The sequence below is a fragment of the Miniopterus schreibersii genome (assembly GCF_964146895.1).
Source record: "Miniopterus schreibersii genome assembly, chromosome: 11".
Classification (NCBI taxonomy): Eukaryota; Metazoa; Chordata; class Mammalia; order Chiroptera; family Miniopteridae; genus Miniopterus; species Miniopterus schreibersii.
Window position 1 is genome coordinate 305,884 of NC_138111.1, and position 16,299 is coordinate 322,182.

Below are 16,299 nucleotides of genomic sequence, written 5' to 3' on the forward strand. Positions count from 1 at the left end.
ATAAGGGACCCCCTCCCAGCTGCTGTCCCGTTTATGGCCTAATTGCTTCTCCTCTTGGCTGCTATCCCCAAGGACATCTGGGCGGAGGCCACCTAGCCCTTGCGCAAGGAGTCAGCACCTGGTTCCTCAGGGCCTGGGGTTGGGAGTGGCCATCCCAGCGTGCAGGGCAGGGAGGGCACCAGTGACCGCCGCCCTGGCAGCTGATTTTGGTATCCCTGTGCACTCTGCCAGCCAAGGTCACCCATGGAAGTGGCTTGTGACTCCTTGCTTCCAAGATCAGGTCTCACAGACCCTGCCTCCCAGCTGAGGGGAATAGGCAGAGCTTCCGACCTGGAGCTGGGAGCCCCTCTCCCAGAACCCCCTTCCCTCTTCCCAGAGCAGGGCTGTGGGGGTCACCAGGCACACTGAGGCCCAGCTGTCCCTGTGGCTCACTGGGAGTGGGTGGGCCCTGCTACACCTGCCATCTGCTGCGTGTGACTCCAGTGAGCTCACAGCAGCCTCTCTGCAGGTGTAGCACCACCACTTCTTACATGTGAGGAAACAGGCCCCAAGGTCACAGCATGAACTGCAGGCAGAGCCCAGCTCCCAGCCCTGCACTGGGGGGAGGGGGGTCTATGGTCTGTGCCATGAAAATCTGGGCCCCTGGGTGCCCAGCCATGGCTTCTCTGAATAGTGTTTTGAATGAAGAAGGGAACAGGAAACTCAGGCTGAGTGCCGGAGATGGAGGTGGTCGAGGTCCCTGGCTGTCAGCCCTCCTCCCGGGTTTATACGTGCTGGGCTCCTGCCAGCAGCCTGGTCCAGGCTGACCTCACAGCCAGGGTGGGGACAGAGCCCTGAAGAAGTGGCCACATGCAGCCTGTGCTGTCTGGAGCTGCCTCCATTGGGGCCTCTACCAGGCATGGCTGAGCGGCAGTTGGCCTGATGGCCAGGGCCAGACCTTTGGTCTGGAGTTGCTGGACAGGTCAGAGCTGACCTGGGCCAGAGGCCCCTCTCCTGGACCCTTTTACAACCGAATGTTTGTCCTCATCAGTCAGGGTGGGGCTGGCCAAGGGGCCTCAGGTGCAGAAGGGGCCGAGGCCCCCTTTCCAGTTAGAGCAGAGTCAGCCTGTGGGACCGAGGGCTGATAACTGAGCAAAGTCCCCACCAGGCTGCCCAGTGTGCACACAGCCCTGGCCTCGCTTCCTTGGGCCTGACCATGCCTCTGCCCAGCCACCTCCTGCCTGCCCTGGTCCTGCTCCTTGGTGAGTCGTTGGATTTAGCTCCTGAAGCAGAGCTGGCTGGGGACTCGGGTACAAGGCCCTAGGTGACCTGCTGTAGCGGGACCCAGAGCGAGCCCTCAGGGTCCTGGGGATTGCCCCACTGGGCAAGGGGCAAGACTTCTGCTCTCCCAGGCCCCAGTTTCTACCCAGGCCCCAAGGTGAGAGGGCCCAGAGGCAGATCTGTGCTCCTGGACTGTGTGGAGCTTGAGGGGGTCTGGGTTACCCATTGATATACCCCCTTGGGGGGCACCCTCCCTACTGGGCTCCTGCTTCCCTCCCCAGGGGGTGTTCCACATGAGGGGCCCTTGGTCCCATGCATGCCCACATCTCTCCATACCGGCTTGCAGCCAGCCTCTTGGGCCAGAGGTGCTCTGCTTGGCCTTGACAGGGAGGCCCCTGCCACAGACCCAGCCCCCTCCCTTCTTGACCTCTCAGCCTGGAACCCAAAGCAGGACAACCAACAGCCTGGCTGCCAGGGACTGAGGGACAGTCCCAGGCAGATCAGGATGGGGGGAGTCACCCTGCCTCAGACCACTTGCCTGTCTGCTGGCAGCAGGGTCCCCAGGCTGGGCCTGGGCCCCCAACCACTGCAGGGCCCCCAGGGACACCATGTGCAACTTCGTGTGTGACTGCTGGGACTGCTCCGACGAGACCCAGTGTGGTGAGCCAGGTCAGGCGGGGGGAGTGGGCAGGACCAGCCCTCTGAGGGTCACTTACCTGACCACCGACTGTCTCAGGTTACAGTAGGGCCTCACCCTCCCGGGGCGCCCCCTCCACCTGTGACTTCGAGCAGGACTCCTGCGGCTGGCGGGACATCAGCACCTCAGGCTACAGCTGGCTCCGAGACCGGGCGGGGGCTGCGCTGCAGGGTCCCGGGCCTCGCTCAGACCACACTCTTGGCACTGACCTGGGTGAGGCCTAGTGGGTGGGTGTCCATGCCAAACCCTCCCTCCTTTGGGTCCTGCCCGGTCTTCTAACCTCTCTGCCTGTCCAGGATGGTACGTGGCTGTTGGCACTCACCGTGGGAAAGAGGCTTCTGTGGCAGCCCTGCGTTCCCCTGTCCTAAAGGAGGCAGCCCCTACCTGTGAGCTGAGACTCTGGTACCACACAGCCTCTGCAGGTGTGCGCCCAGAATCCTGCAACCTGAGTGGGGTGCCCTGAGGGAAGAGACAGGAAAAAAAGTCTGGCTGCTGCAGAAAACGGAAGGGTGCCCCAGAGAAGGGGCAGGAGTCTGGAGGCAGGGCACAGCCAGCAGGCTGGGGGAGGCAACCAGGGCCTCAGCTGCCCCGTGACCCCCCAATACAGATGTGGCTGAGCTGCGGTTGGAGTTGACCCATGGCATGGAGACACTGGCCCTGTGGCAGAGCTCAGGGCCCTGGGGCCCAGGCTGGCAGGAGCTGGTGGTGGCTCCTGGCCGCATCCGGGGTGATTTCCGGGTGAGCTGGAGGGTGGTCTGGATGGTAGGGCAGCGGGTTGGGTCTGAGCCCTGACTTAGGTCCTAAGGACCCTGCTCTCTTCAGGTGACTTTCTCTGCCACCCGAAATGCCACCCACAGGGGTGCTGTGGCCTTGGACGACGTGACCTTCCAGGGCTGTGGGCTGCCCAGTAAGACCCCAGGCCATGGGCCCACACCTGGGGGGCAGTGGGTAATGGAGTGCTTCGCCGGTCACTCCCAGCTCAGAAGGCCTCCAGCTTCTCCCCCAGCTGCCCCCCCCCAGGGTTTTGGGGCCAGGGTAATAGGTTAACCCTCCTCCCCAGCCCCCCAGGCAAGCTGCCCCCTGGGGCATCACCATTGTCAGAACAAGGCCTGCGTGGAGCCCCACCAACTGTGCGACGGGGAGGACAACTGTGGGGACAGTTCAGATGAAGACACACCCCTGTGCAGTGAGCTGGGGTTCTCATGCAGAGAACGTGGGAGAGGGCTATACCCTGGCTTGGTCCTTCTGGGGGTGGGGGAGCCCTGTCCATGGCGATGGAGCTACACAGGCCGAGGGCCGGGGAGGAGGCCCTGCTCAGTGGCCTGAGCCCCACTGCCCGGCCTAGGCCACCACACATCCACTGACTTTGAGACGGGCCTGGGCCTATGGAACCACTCTGAGGGCTGGACCCGGAATCACAGTGCTGATGTCCCCAAGCGCCCCGCCTGGCCGCCCCGAGACCACAGCCGGAACAGCGCACAGGGTGAGACCCCCTGGGACCCTCTGCCACAGCCCTGGCTCACACTAGGCCATAGGCCCGCCCCACCCAGCCCCCCCACACACACCTGCTCTCTCCCCAGGCTATTTCCTAGCATCCGTGGCTGAGCCCAGCGCCCCTGCAGTCCTCTCCAGCCCCGAGTTCCAAGCTTCAGGTCCCCATAACTGCTCGGTGAGGCTGGCAGAGGGACGCAGGGTTGACTGTCCTGGCTCCTGGGGCCTTAGAGCGTCTCCCCTGACCGTCCTTGATCCCTTCCCAGCTCACCTTCTATCACTACCTGCATGGGTCTGAGGCCAGCCTCCTCCAGCTGTACCTGCAGGCTCAGAACCCCGGTACCCCCCTCGACCCTGTCCTGCTGCGCAGGCGCCACGGGGAGCTGGGGGCTGGCTGGGTCCGAGACCGGGTTGACATCTGGAGCAAGCACCCCTTCCGGGTGAGGCCGGCAAGGGCAGTGGGGGGGGACAGACGGGCGACCTTCTAGGCTGCCTCAGCAGGGAGCTTGCTGGTTTGTTTGTGGGCTGCAGAGAGGCCAAGGGAAGGGGTGGCTATCCGAAGGCCCCTCCTGCTGAGCTGTGAGGGGTGGCAATGGGGGAGGTGTCCAGCAAAATATAAAGTACAAGGTGTAGGGTGGTGGGGGAGATGGCGCAAGGGAACAGACCCTGGGACAGCAGGTGGATGCCGGGGTACCCCCTGATCCCCCTATGTCCTCAGATCCTCCTGGTTGGGCAGACGGGTCCCAGGGGTGTCGTGGGCCTGGATGACCTCATCCTGTCTGATGGCTGCAAACCAGTCCTGGGTGAGCCCGCTGAGCCCCTGCCCCTCCAGGCAAGCACAGCCCCCCACACTCCCCTGACGCCCACCCCCATTCTGTTCTGCCCCCATAGAGGGATCCCGCTCGCCCCCTGGGCTCTGGGCCCCAGTTCCCAGGCCCCAGCATTTCTGTGGGCCAGGACATCTCTCCTGTGGTAGCCTGTGTGTGGCCCCAGAGCAGCTGTGTGACTTCCAGCAGCAGTGCGAGGGGGGCCAGGACGAGCAGGACTGCGGTGAGGGGCAGCTGGAAGGGTGGGGCCTCCCTCCCTCCGGACCCTCCCCACTGCCAGGGGGCTGGCCCCAGACCGCTCAGCACCCCTCGCTGTTGCAGGCAGCACGGACTTCGAGTCCCCCACAGCTGGGGGCTGGGAGGACTCCAGCGTGGGGCGGCTGCAGTGGGGACATCTCCCGGCAGAGGAGAGCAGGGGCCCCGGCACGGATGCCAGCGGGGCTGCTACGGGTGAGGCCTCAGTCCCCAGCCCAGGGCAGCCTGGAGCCTGCTGCCTGGCTCCCCTGCTGGGCTCCCTGGAAGGAGGCAGCTCTGAGCGGCCCTGCTCTTCCCCAGGGCACTTCCTGTCCCTGCAGAGGGCCTGGGGACAGCTGACAGCAGAGGCCCGGGTCCTCACACGCCCCCTGGGCCCCTCAAGCCCCCACTGTGAACTCCACATGGCTTACTATTTTCAGAGTAACCCCCAAGGTACTGCTGACCCACTGTCCCTTGGGGCCCCGTGCCCAGCCCTGGGGTGGCCGAGCTCCCCAGGTGCGCCCTGCAGGAGGGTGGGCTGGGGTGGCTGACCTGTGGCGACCCCTCGGCCAGGCTTCCTGGCACTGCTTGTGGTGGAGGGTGGCGCCCGGGAACTGGTGTGGGAGGCCCCGAGCAGCAGCAACAGCAGCAGCGTCTGGAAGGTGGACACGGTCCTTCTGGGGAAACGCCGCCGGCCCTTCCAGGTGAGGAGGGCAGCCTGGTGGGGTCGGTGGGTCAGGGGGGCACATGGAGCTGGCCTTGACTTAACAGCCCCTCCCTCATGCCCCCATGAAGCTGGAGTTTGTTGGCCTCGTGGATTTGGACAGCCCTGGTCAGCAGGGTGCTGGGTTGGACAATGTGGTCCTGAAAAACTGCAGCCCTACAGTGGCCACCAAGAAGGACACAGGTCCTTCCCCGCCCCTTCCCCACACCAAGTCCCCACCAGGCTCTCCCACCCAGACCCCCTCGAGGGACCCCTGGAGACCCAGTCCAGAGATCAAGCCTCCCCATCCTCTCAGGACGACTCAGGAGGGGGGTAGGGGGTGGGGGGGTAAGAGGGGGCAATGCTCACCCCACCACTCCCCACCCCAGAGGTCTCCTGTAACTTTGAGCGGGACACGTGTGGCTGGCACCCAGGCCACCTCACAGACGCCCACTGGCACCGGACGGAGAGCCATGGCCCTGGGTACGACCACACCACAGGCAAAGGTAGGGTGAGGGCACCCAGACTCAGGTGGCAGTGCCCAGGCCTAGGGAGTTGGCGCCCAGTCTCAGGGGTGGAGGGCACGCCTCTTGGAGTCTATGCAGCTCAGCCGTGTCCCAGCTTCCCCCAACCCCCCACAGGCTACTTCATGCTCCTGGACCCCATGGACCCTCCCGCCCGGGGCCCTGGTGCCCACCTGCTCACCCAGCCCCAGACACCAGCAGCCCCTCAGGAGTGTCTCTCCTTCTGGTACCACCTCCACGGGCCCCAGATTGGTGAGTCACCCTGATCGGGGCAAGGCTTGGAGACTCCTGGTGGTCCAAGTTCTGGAGGGGGTGGGAAGCCATCAGGAGGAGGGCCTGGTCCCCTCCAAACCCCTCTCTCCCTGCAGGGACACTGCGCTTGGTGATGAGACAGGATGGGAAGGTGGACACGCACCTGTGGTCAAGGTCAGGCACCCATGGCAACCGCTGGCACGAGGCCTGGGCCACCCTCCACCACCAGACAGACTCTGGCGCCCAGTACCAAGTGAGGTCTGGCTCCTGGGTGGTGGGGGGCAGGGCAAGGCCCCAGTGCTGACACCCTCCACCCCCAGCTGCTGTTTGAGGGCCTCCGGGACGGGTACCATGGCACCATGGCGCTGGACGATGTGGCCGTGCGGCCTGGGCCCTGCTGGGCCCCCAAGCGCTGCTCCTTTGAGGACTCGGCCTGTGGATTCTCCACCGGGGACTTCTGGACTCGCCAGGCCAACGTCACGGGCCACATTGCCCAGGGCCCCCGGGCTGACCACACTACTGAGACAGCTCTGGGTGCAGGCCTGGGCTGGGCAGAGGGGCTGAGGATGGGGCTGGGGGTGGGGCAGGGGTGGGGACAGGGCAGGGTGGAGCAGCAGGCTGAAGCTGGCACCCTCACCCAGGGCACTACATGATCGTGGACACGAGCCCACAGGCCATGCCTCGTGGCCACGTGGCCTCCCTGACCTCAGAGGAGCACAGGCCCCTGGCCCAACCCGCCTGCCTGACCTTCTGGTACCATCTGAGCTTCCGAAACCCGGGTGAGGGCTGCCAGGAGGAGGGGCTGTATGTGCACAGCAGCCCCTTTGCCAAGGCCACCTGGAACTCCACTACTTCAGGGGCCCTGTTCGCCCACTGCTGACCTGGGCTGGCTGTTTGGTGGGGCAGGTACCCTGCAGGTCCACTTGGAGGAGGGGGAGAAGCAGCAGGTGCTCAGCATCAGTGGCCACGGAGGGCTTGCCTGGCACCTGGGCAGTGTGGATGTGCAGGCCCGGCGAGCCTGGAGGGTGAGTGCCTGGGGGCGGATCCTTCCTCACTCCCGAGGGCTGTCCGGACCAGTCATGAAGCTGCCTTGCGCGTGCCTGACCAGGTGGTGTTTGAGGCTGTGGCCGCCGGTGTGGAGCACTCCTACATCGCGCTGGATGACCTGCTCCTCCAGGACGGGCCCTGCCCTCCGCCAGGTGGGAGCCCTGCAGCCTGGCCCCAAAACCTGCTATGACTCATGGGTGGTACCAACCGTGCCTCCCTGGGCTCCGTGCCAACCCTGTCCCCAACAGTGGTGGTGCCCCAGGGATGGGGGACGGGGCAGCACCACTCACTGCCCAGGTCCCTTGCAGCTTCCTGTGACTTTGAGACTGGTCTGTGTGGCTGGAGCCACCTGCCCTGGCCCGGCCTTGGTGGGTACAGCTGGGACTGGAGCAGTGGATCCACACCCTCCCGATACCCCCAGCCTCCGGTGGACCATACCCTGGGCACTGACGCAGGTGGGTCTGAGTCAGGGAAGGGGCCCCAGGTCCTACCCCCACTGGGGCCAGCAGCCCAGCTCATCCAGGCTGCCATCAGGACCAAAGGCCTCAGGTCAGGGGGCCAGCTCTATCCGGTCAGTTGGGCACCCCTCCCCCTTTTGTTCCCAGGCCACTTTGCTCTCTTCGAAACTGGTGTGCTGGGTCCAGGGGGCCGGGCGGCCTGGCTGCGCAGCCAGCCTCTGCCTGCCACGGAGGCCTCTTGCCTCCGCTTCTGGTACTACATGGGCTTTCCCGAGCACTTCTGTGAGTCCCCTGGCCAGTGGCGCCTGGGTGGTGGGGACAACAGGGGCCTGGGGGCAGCCCTGCCTAGATTGGGTCAGGGGCCTGACCCACCCTGGCCCCTACTCTCAGACAAGGGGGAGCTGAGGGTGCTCCTGAGCAGTGCCCAGGGCCAGCTGGCTGTGTGGGGCGCAGGTGGGCGCCGGAGGCACCAGTGGCTGAAAGGACAGGTGGAGGTGGCCAGTGCCAAGGAGTTCCAGGTGAGGTCCAGCTGCTCGGAGCCAGGGGGTATGAGGGGGCTTGGGGGGGGCCCTCTTCCTCCTGGAGTCCACACAGCCACTCCTCCCTCTGGTCAGATCGTGTTTGAAGCCACTCTGGGCGGCCAGCCAGCCCTGGGGCCCATTGCCCTGGACGACATTGAGTATCTGGCCAGGCAGCATTGCCAGCCGCCTGCGCCTAGCCCGGGTAAGCCCTGCCCGAGTCGGCCACTGCTCTGCGTCTGGGCCTCTGCAGCTCAGCAGCTCATGGCCCACGGGGCTGCCTGAGAGGCCAGGAGAGCGACCAAGGCCGGGCCCTTTGCCATCCCCTCCCCTCCCCAGGCCCTGAAAGAGGCTCCCAGGGTGTGGCTGGGCTCCAGGAGGTGCGGCCAGGCCAGGAACTGGGGCCTCTTCCTGGAGCACCTGCTTGTTGATGTTACTTCACCATCATGTGGGGCCCAGCCTGGGGCCACACCTGCCTGCCAGGTCCCCAGACTCAGTGTGGAGCCTGTGCTGGCACAACAGTGCCCCCCCTTTCTAAAGCAGTGTCCCCAGGAACCCCCGGGGGAAGCAGGGACTGATGTCCCCAGGCGTCGTCCTTGGCCATGGGAGTGGGGTTGACAGGGAGGGCTTCAGTCCCAGGGCTCATGTGCCTGGCGGCCCACAGGGGACACGGCGGTGGCTATAGTGGTGCCAGCTGCGGTCAGCGGTGCCCTCCTCTTCCTCGTACTCCTGGTGCTGCTTGGACTCCTGGGGCGGCACTGGCTGCAGAAGAAGGGGGGCTGCCCCTCTGGGGACAGGACAGCAACCGGGGCCCCTGGCTTTGACAACATTCTCTTCAATGCGGTAGGGGCCCCAGGGTCAGGGCGGGCAGGGGGTAGGGGAGTCGCTATGCCCTGCTGTTGGCTCGACCCCAGAGAACAGATCAGTGGGGCAGGAATCCTCTTGACCCACCCAACTGGTGCAGGCCACCCCCGCCACCCAGTGGTCACCAGGTTCCTCTCCTTTCTAGGATCAAGTCACCCTGCCCGAATCAGTCACCAATGACTCATAGACCCAGAGAAGCCCCAGGCTCCTCACAGGAGCTCCTCCCATCCTATCAGCCCTGGCCCCGGACCAACACCTGCCCCTCCCCCAGGATGGGCTGAGCCCTGCATCCCTCACCTGGCATCCTGCCACCCACGTGCCTAGCTATTCCTCACCCCAACAATAAACACGCCAGCCCGTGAAGGCAGCCTGTCTCTCGCCAGCCAGTCTGTGCATCCTGCTCGAGAAGGTCCCTGTGTCCGCCACCCCACAACAGAGATCCCCCACATCCACGGTCCCATGGTAATGGTCTGCGCAGTCCCCGAAATGACGCATCTCAAAGCAGAGATCACTTGGTACCCATGACACTCCTCAGTGGGTCCCTCGACAGCAAAGCTGAGGTGCCTGCCCTTTAGCTGAGGGAGGTGGGCCCCTGGGGGGGGTGTCGAGGTCCCTGGTGCGCCCATACACCATCTTCCTCTAACAAGACGGAGTCAGGTCTTTCTGACCAAGGAGGGTGCTGGTCTCTGCTCTTCCAGGCAAGGCATCTGGACCTAGAAGGGGGTGACAGCCACTCCTGCATGGCCAGGCGCTCCCCTCCTGCCTACTCCACCTTGCCACTGGGGCACCCTGGGCTCTGTGGGGGTGTGGCCGGGGACCCAGGGCCAGGGGAGGGTGGGGTCAGGTGCCAGAAGGCCAGCCAATACCACGAACTGTCCCAGCAGATGATGACATTCACTGCCCTTCAGGCACCCCCATGGCAACTATCATGGAAACAATCCCCTCCCCACACGTGGGCAGAAGAAGAGAGTGCTAAGGGCATAATGGGTGAGACGGCAAGTGGGACCAGACAGGATGACTCACACCAGCAGGAAGGGCAGCAAAGGTTTATTAGCGTCTCTAACAGCCAGACTAAAGGCGGCATCTTCCACTCCTGGCCTGGACTGGGCCACCCTACCCCACACCCGCCCATGTGAAGGGCTCCCACTCAGCTCCCCCAGGACCCATACCCACACCCGGGCCAACACCTCGGGGGAGAGCGGTGGGTACTGCACCTCAATCTCAGGATGGGGGTAGGGAAGAAAAACAATCATGAGAAGCAAACACTTTGCAAGGTTTAGTTTGACAGCAGGTCGGGTGGAGGGGTTTCAGGGCAGGGCTGCCACCCCGTGTTCCGCTTGGCCATGTGGAGACCCACGCTGGCGCTGGTGGTCAGGGGAACCAGCCAGACATGATCAGCCGGAACGTGCTGCCTTCGAGGCTTTGTGTTCATTTTGCCCTCGGCCCCTTCTCAATGGGCTTCCCAATGTCCTTCCCCCGGAGCTTGAGGCCTGAAAGAGCCAGAGGACATCCTGACCACTGCAGCCCACTCTCCAGGTCTCCCAAGGACAGAGTAGCACCACAGCGTCCCCACCCATGGGTCCCCAAGGTGGCAGGAGGCACCCACTGGATCCCTTGAGCACTGGTTCCCTTCCCCCATAGGACGAGAGACAGGGAGGGGAGGGAGAGAGGGACCAGGGACAAGCAGGTCCCACTCTGGCTGGGCTCCCTGAGCCTGCAGGCCCTGGACCCAGAGCAGACGCCCCTTCCCTTCCTAGGACAGGAGCTCCATGCCTGGGGTTTCAAAGGACACCACACAGGGGCATGTGGGAGAACCTGGGAGTGGGAACAGGAACGGGAGCCGAGGAGGACCCCAGACGCGGGTGGGGGTGGGGAGAGCAAACGTGAAAGGCAAGGAAACCCACGAACTCCCTCATGGGGATTTTCTTAAAGCTGGGGCCTTCCTGCACCCCACCCCCACCAACCCAACCAGGGAGGGGCAGCCCTTACACCTGGTCACCCAACAAAAGCTGGCAGGACACTCACCAATGGCTCTCTCGATTTTGCCCAGAACCTGGTTATTAGGAATGGCCCGTCCACTCTCGTAGTCCGCGATGACCTGTGGCTTTTCGTTGATTTTCTGAAAAGAAAATGTGTTTCAGACACATCAGCTCAGTAAGAAAACCCTGCAAGGCTATAGCACACGTGGATGGGCCAAGGGCACCACCCTCTGTGACAGCGAGGCACCAAGGGCCTTGGAAAAGTAGCTCGCGGACACCGGGGGGAGGGGGGGGGGGTCGTCACACTCGAGAGGAAGTTACCCCTGACCTCACATGACTTCCCCAGAGGCCTTTGGGGGCCTGAGGGCAGGGGCAAGGGTGAGGGCAGGGGCAAGGGCAAGGGCAAACTGAAGCCTCCTAGTCACCAAGCAGGCAGAGCTCACAGCACATGCCCTTCGCAACACTGGCCCCACCTGCCCCACCACAGCCTAAAGGAGGGGGCCATCAACACTCACAGTTGCCAGGTCCTTCTGCGTCAGTCCCTTGCTCTGCCGGCCCTGCTGGATCACCTTGCCCACCTCCAGGGTCACTCGGTCATGGTGCAGCTCCTCAGTCTCCCGGTCCAACTTGGCTGTGTTCTTGGTGATCGAATGCTGTTTGTTCTGGCCAGCGGCCCCTGGACCAGCGGGAGGCAAGAGCAGGGAGAGGGTTTCAACCAATGGGAAGGAAAGCTGTTTTAAGGACAGGAACCAGACCTGACAGGTGAGGCGCCTGCATCCAGGTGACACAGATGCAGACCATCCAAATTATGGGAACTGCAAAGGCTCAAGAGCACAGTTCAGTATCTCCTCCCAGCTGTGGGGTCGGAGAACAAGCCCCCCTGACTTGCACCAACCACAGCTGCTCAGGTAACATTCCAGACACTCCCCAGCCCTGCAGCGGCTTCAGCTGCCAGCTGCCGCCCTGACACCCTGGGCACCGCACTCGTCTGCAGGGATGGCCAACTACTGGGCACTAGCTGTGGGTGATAGCACAGGTACCTACATTTTTTGGAAGTCTCCACATCTTCTCCTCGTCTCTGAGCTGCTAAGATGGCCTAGAAAATCAGGAAATGTTTTTTGTCAAAATTAACTTTGGAGCCCTGGCCAGGTATCAGCTAGTTAGTGTTGCCCTAACATGCAAAGGTTTTGGGTTTGAACCCCAGTCAGGGCACATACAAGAATCAACCAATGAATGCACGGGCGGAAGAACAAATTGATTTCTCTCTCTATCCCCTTCCTTTCTCTCAAACAATTTTTTTTTAAATTAGCTTTTGCTCTGGTTGGTGTGGTTCAGTGGCTGCAATGTTGGCCTGTGCACCAAAGGGTTGTGGGTTTGATTTCTGGTCAGGGGCACATACCTGCATTTCAGGTTTGATCCCCAGCCCCAGTCCTGGTATGTGGAACACAATCGATTGATGTGTCTCTCTCACATCGATCTTTGTTTCTCTCTCCCTCCCTGTCTCCTTTCCATTCTAAAAATCAACGGAAGCATGGCCAACATAGGTCAGCAGTTTAGCATCAACCTAGGATCCAGGCGATCAAGGCTCGATTCCTGGTCAGGGCACATGCCTGGGTTGTGGGCTCGATCCCCAGTCTGGGGCGTGCAGGAGGCAGCTGACGTATGACTGTGACCATTGATGTTTCTATCTCTCCCTCCCTCTCCCTTCCTCTCTCTGAAATAAATAAAAATATTTTAAAAATAAATAAGTAAATAATAATAATAAAAGTCAATGGAAAAAATATCCTCGGGTAAGGGTTAACAACAATAACAAAAAATTAGCTTTAGGAGTGTCTGGCAACACCAGTTCAGGCTGCCGTGAACTGGCAACCTTTTGCTGCACCGGACGACACTCAACCAACTGAGCCACACCAGCCAGGGCAGTGCTGGGTTCTAAACCAAGCTGGTCAGCCAACATCGTCTTCAACCAGATATCCTGGCAACTCTCAGCAAACTGCCCCTAAGGGAAACAGGCATTATCCACTTCCCTGCTGCTGAGAAAGACACACCAACTGTTTCCTTGTAGAAGCCCACACCTGAAATGGCTGACCCCCCTGCACTGCACAAGCCCTGTGGACCTGGTCTGGCCTTCCTCTGGGCATCTGGCTCCAACAACAGAGCAGGCACAGTGCTTGGAGCCTGCACCCCACCCTCAGTCACCTCCGCCAGAGCAACACCCCTTGATCTGTAGTCCCCGAGTGTAATGCAGTTCTTCGTGCCTCTGATACTTCAAAGAAGTGAGTGTGGGATGTTTAAAGATGCTTTCTAGACCTGTTCACATGACTCCTGGCTGTGGCTATTAAGTTTCCTTTAGGGAACAAACAAACAAAACAAAAAAAAAGTGAATTTGGTTTTGACTGCGCAGCAAGCCCAGGGCAGGTCGGTGAATGCCGGTCACCAGGGCCACAGCCAGTCCTGGCCCAGACCCAGCACTGCGCGTCTAGGGCTCCTGAGGGCAAAACAGAGCCCGGAGGCGGTGGCTGAGCACCGCTCCTCCCCCACTCACGTCGGGCTCACGCAGGGCCCTGGAAGGACCAGTCGGGATGGGAGCTTTCTGCCTCCAAGCACCTCTCAGGGCGCGCAGCGCGTGCACGGCGGGGGCGCAGGGTCCCCCTGCGCGGTGGGGGAGCAGGGTCCCCCTGCACGGTGGGTCCCAGGCCAGCGCGGCCTGGACAGACACGCCCAGAGGCTGCAGCGAGCCTGGGGGTACGCGGGCGGGGCCCCGCCCGGACTGAGCAGACTCTGGGGGGGCTCCAATCCCGCCCCCACCCGAGCCCACGCCGCGGCTCCCGCCCGGGGTCCGCCCCACGAGCCTGCCCCGTCCTCCACCCGCCTCCTCCTCGCGCCCCGTCCACACCCAGGCGTATGAAGGCCCCTGGACCTTGCCCGGCTCAACCCCGGGCCTGCATCCTGGGTCCGAGAGCCCCGCCCCTGCCGCTCCCGCCCCGCGCGGCCCGCGGCCGGCCCCGCGCCCCCGCTGTCGCCCGGCCGTCCTCACCCCAGCCCCCGCCCGCCCGGGCTGGCCCTGGCCGGCCCTGTCCCGCGTCCCGCCCCCGCCCCGGCCCCCCGCGTCGGCCCCGGCCCCGCGTCGGCCCGGCGCTCCCGGCGGGCGGCGCGGCGCGCACCTGCTTGGACTTGGCCTGCGCGGCCGTGGGGCCCTTCTTGCGCAGCACCGTCACCGTGTCCCAGTCGCTCTCGGCCATGGCGGGCGGGCGGGCGGCGGTCCGTGCGGCGGCTCCGCGGCAGCTGCTCAAGACCCGGCGACGACGTCCCCTCGGCGCTAGGCCGCTTCCGGCGCCGTCGGCGGGACCGCCCCCATCTCCCATTGGCCAGCGGCCCGGAGGGGCGGGCACTTCCCGCGGCTCGGGGCCAATCCGCGCCCGGCTCGTCTGAGGCACGGCGGGGGCGGTGCGCGACGTGGGGGTGGTGACGTCAGGGCGCGGAGGGGGCGATGTTAGGGTGCAGAGGGGGCCGGAGTGAGTGCAAGGGGGCGTGGAGGGGGCGCCGTCAGGTCCCGGACTGTACGCTAGGGGGCGCGGGGAAAGGAACGCGGAGGGTGGGGAGGAGGGATGTGCGTTGGGGTGCTGTGCACCCCGAGGGAAAGTGAGCGGAGGGAACTCGAGTCGAGGGACTCGGGTGAGGGGAAGGGAGACGGGGCCACAGGAGGAAGGTGCGGCGGGGGCTCTACGCGGGGGAGGAGAGGGGCGCGGGAGAGGGGCTTGGGGGCCGGGGTGCAGGGAGGGCCCGGCCTCTGGGCGAACCTGGGCCCCGGCAGCTCCCGGGCTCCAGGCTGCCCCTCCCCGGCCGCCCCTTTGGGGACGGGGCCGGATCGGCGAGGGAGGTGCGGGTATCCGTTCACAGCCTGGGTGCAGGGGAACATCTACGCATCCGTTTCTCTGCGGCTGGACTCAGTTTCTATTTCACGCCTTTACTTTGCCACCCTGGACGCACTTGGAAGTTATGTTCTCCTGGAGTTGTGCCCAACGTCTGCCCTCGGAGGGCACCTGGAGGCTTCCGGACACGCGGCTGCGGACCTTGGCCAGGTGATCTCACTTGCCGAGTCCGAAAGGGAGCTGAGCGGTCTCGGGGTTCGCAGGTTCGAAGCGAGGAGGCGGGAGGGAGGTGTCCGCAGGAGCAGGTGCTCGGGCCCGCGCGGGGGTCGCCGGCAGTTCCGACCTCAGCCGGAAGATGGTGCGCACGGACCCGCCGCTGCGCCGGGGCGGAGTTGGGGAGCCCGGTGGGTCAGGCTGCAAAGGGGGCCCCTGGGACCTAGACTCTGTCCAGCCACTAGTAGCCACTCGGCCTTTCTCCATCCATTGAGAACGAGGCCAGAATGGGCCCCGAAAGAGTCCAAAGAGACCGCTGCCCTCCAGGGACCCACATGTGGGGAAGGACACAGGCATACAAACCTAGGTCACCTGGGGCAAGTGGGGAGGAACCCACTCAACGTGGGGCCTTCGGGACTAAGACTATCTTTATACCCAGACGCTGAGGCCTGGAGAGGACCAGGCTTGCCAGGCAGCTGGGGGCGGGAGGAAGCTGGTCCAGGTGAGGGCCTGGCTGGTGCAAAAGCCCTGTGGCCAGGCCTCATGCAGCCAGGCAGGAACAGCCAGGACAGCCTGGGTAGCCTGGGCACCTTCAGTTCTGCATGTGAGGTTGTTGCCTGGGGTTTGGCTCTGGGTGTGGAATGGCACTTGTGTTCTGAGGTTGCCTGAAGGGAGGTGGGTGTTAAACTGTGCAGGGAATCCTGGCAGAGCTTGTCTCCGGGTGAGGGAATTCGGGGTGATCTTCGCTTTCTTCTGAGTACTTTTGCGTTTTCCAGATCTTCTGAAGTGACCTGCTTTTCAAACACAAACATGCTTTGAATAGTTAATATCATCCGTGGTTTTAAAAAGCATGAGATGGTGAACAGTGAACATGTTTCCTTACTTCTATTACTCTGTGTCCTTCCCCAGTCTACAGAGAATGCAAACGGTAGTGAAAACTGTCCTTTCCCAGTTCTGTGCTTTTCCTCCTGCTAGGCTCCCATTGCCAGTGGGCGGGCCCTGGGCAGACCCTCCCAATGCAGGCCTCTTCTCCTCCCTGCAGTTTTGGGTGGCCTCCTGGTCCCAGGGCACTGGTGCTGTTGGGGTATCATGGCCCACCTTGTGTCTTCTTCCCTCAGGGGTTGTCCCAGGGCTGTGTGCTTTGTGGGGGAGGGAGGCGGGAAGGGGAAGCCCCTCCTGGCTGGCACCAGTGCAGGGGAATTCTGGTGCAGAGCTGGCGGGCGCCTGCCCTTCTGAAAGCAGGTCCCTCCAATGACAACAAAGTGAGAGTGAAACCAGCTTTCAGAAGCTGCTGCCTGGGGTTGACCTTAAAATGTCTGAAAAATAAAAAGACAAGGACAGCTTTTAGGTGAAGTGGGTT

At 63.4% G+C, this 16,299-nt stretch overlaps 2 protein-coding genes across 2 annotated transcripts; one reads left to right on the forward strand and one right to left on the reverse strand.

The window, feature by feature from the left end:
* Positions 1-1,195: 1,195 nt before the first annotated feature.
* On the forward strand, positions 1,196-9,240 carry MAMDC4 (MAM domain containing 4; the record flags this gene model as incomplete). The annotated part of the gene is made up of 28 exons (XM_081151387.1): positions 1,196-1,241; positions 1,813-1,920; positions 1,997-2,170; positions 2,254-2,379; positions 2,565-2,695; positions 2,780-2,864; positions 3,018-3,143; positions 3,303-3,440; positions 3,538-3,626; positions 3,715-3,888; positions 4,167-4,251; positions 4,340-4,498; positions 4,597-4,725; positions 4,831-4,962; positions 5,083-5,213; positions 5,305-5,416; positions 5,602-5,718; positions 5,854-5,988; positions 6,105-6,241; positions 6,309-6,522; positions 6,630-6,767; positions 6,895-7,013; positions 7,097-7,187; positions 7,344-7,490; positions 7,641-8,011; positions 8,108-8,216; positions 8,676-8,854; positions 9,021-9,240. The coding sequence occupies 28 exons, from the start codon at positions 1,196-1,198 to the stop codon at positions 9,060-9,062; spliced, it is 3,744 nt and encodes a 1,247-aa protein (XP_081007513.1). The 3' UTR covers positions 9,063-9,240.
* A 666-nt stretch (positions 9,241-9,906) lies between these two features.
* On the reverse strand, positions 9,907-14,130 carry EDF1 (endothelial differentiation related factor 1). Its single transcript, XM_081151810.1, has 5 exons — positions 14,019-14,130; positions 11,899-11,950; positions 11,370-11,530; positions 10,901-10,994; positions 9,907-10,365 (listed from the first exon to the last, which is right to left on the reverse strand). Exons 1-5 carry the CDS (start codon positions 14,094-14,096, stop codon positions 10,304-10,306), a joined length of 447 nt encoding a protein of 148 aa, XP_081007936.1. The 5' UTR covers positions 14,097-14,130; the 3' UTR covers positions 9,907-10,303.
* Positions 14,131-16,299: the final 2,169 nt, after the last annotated feature.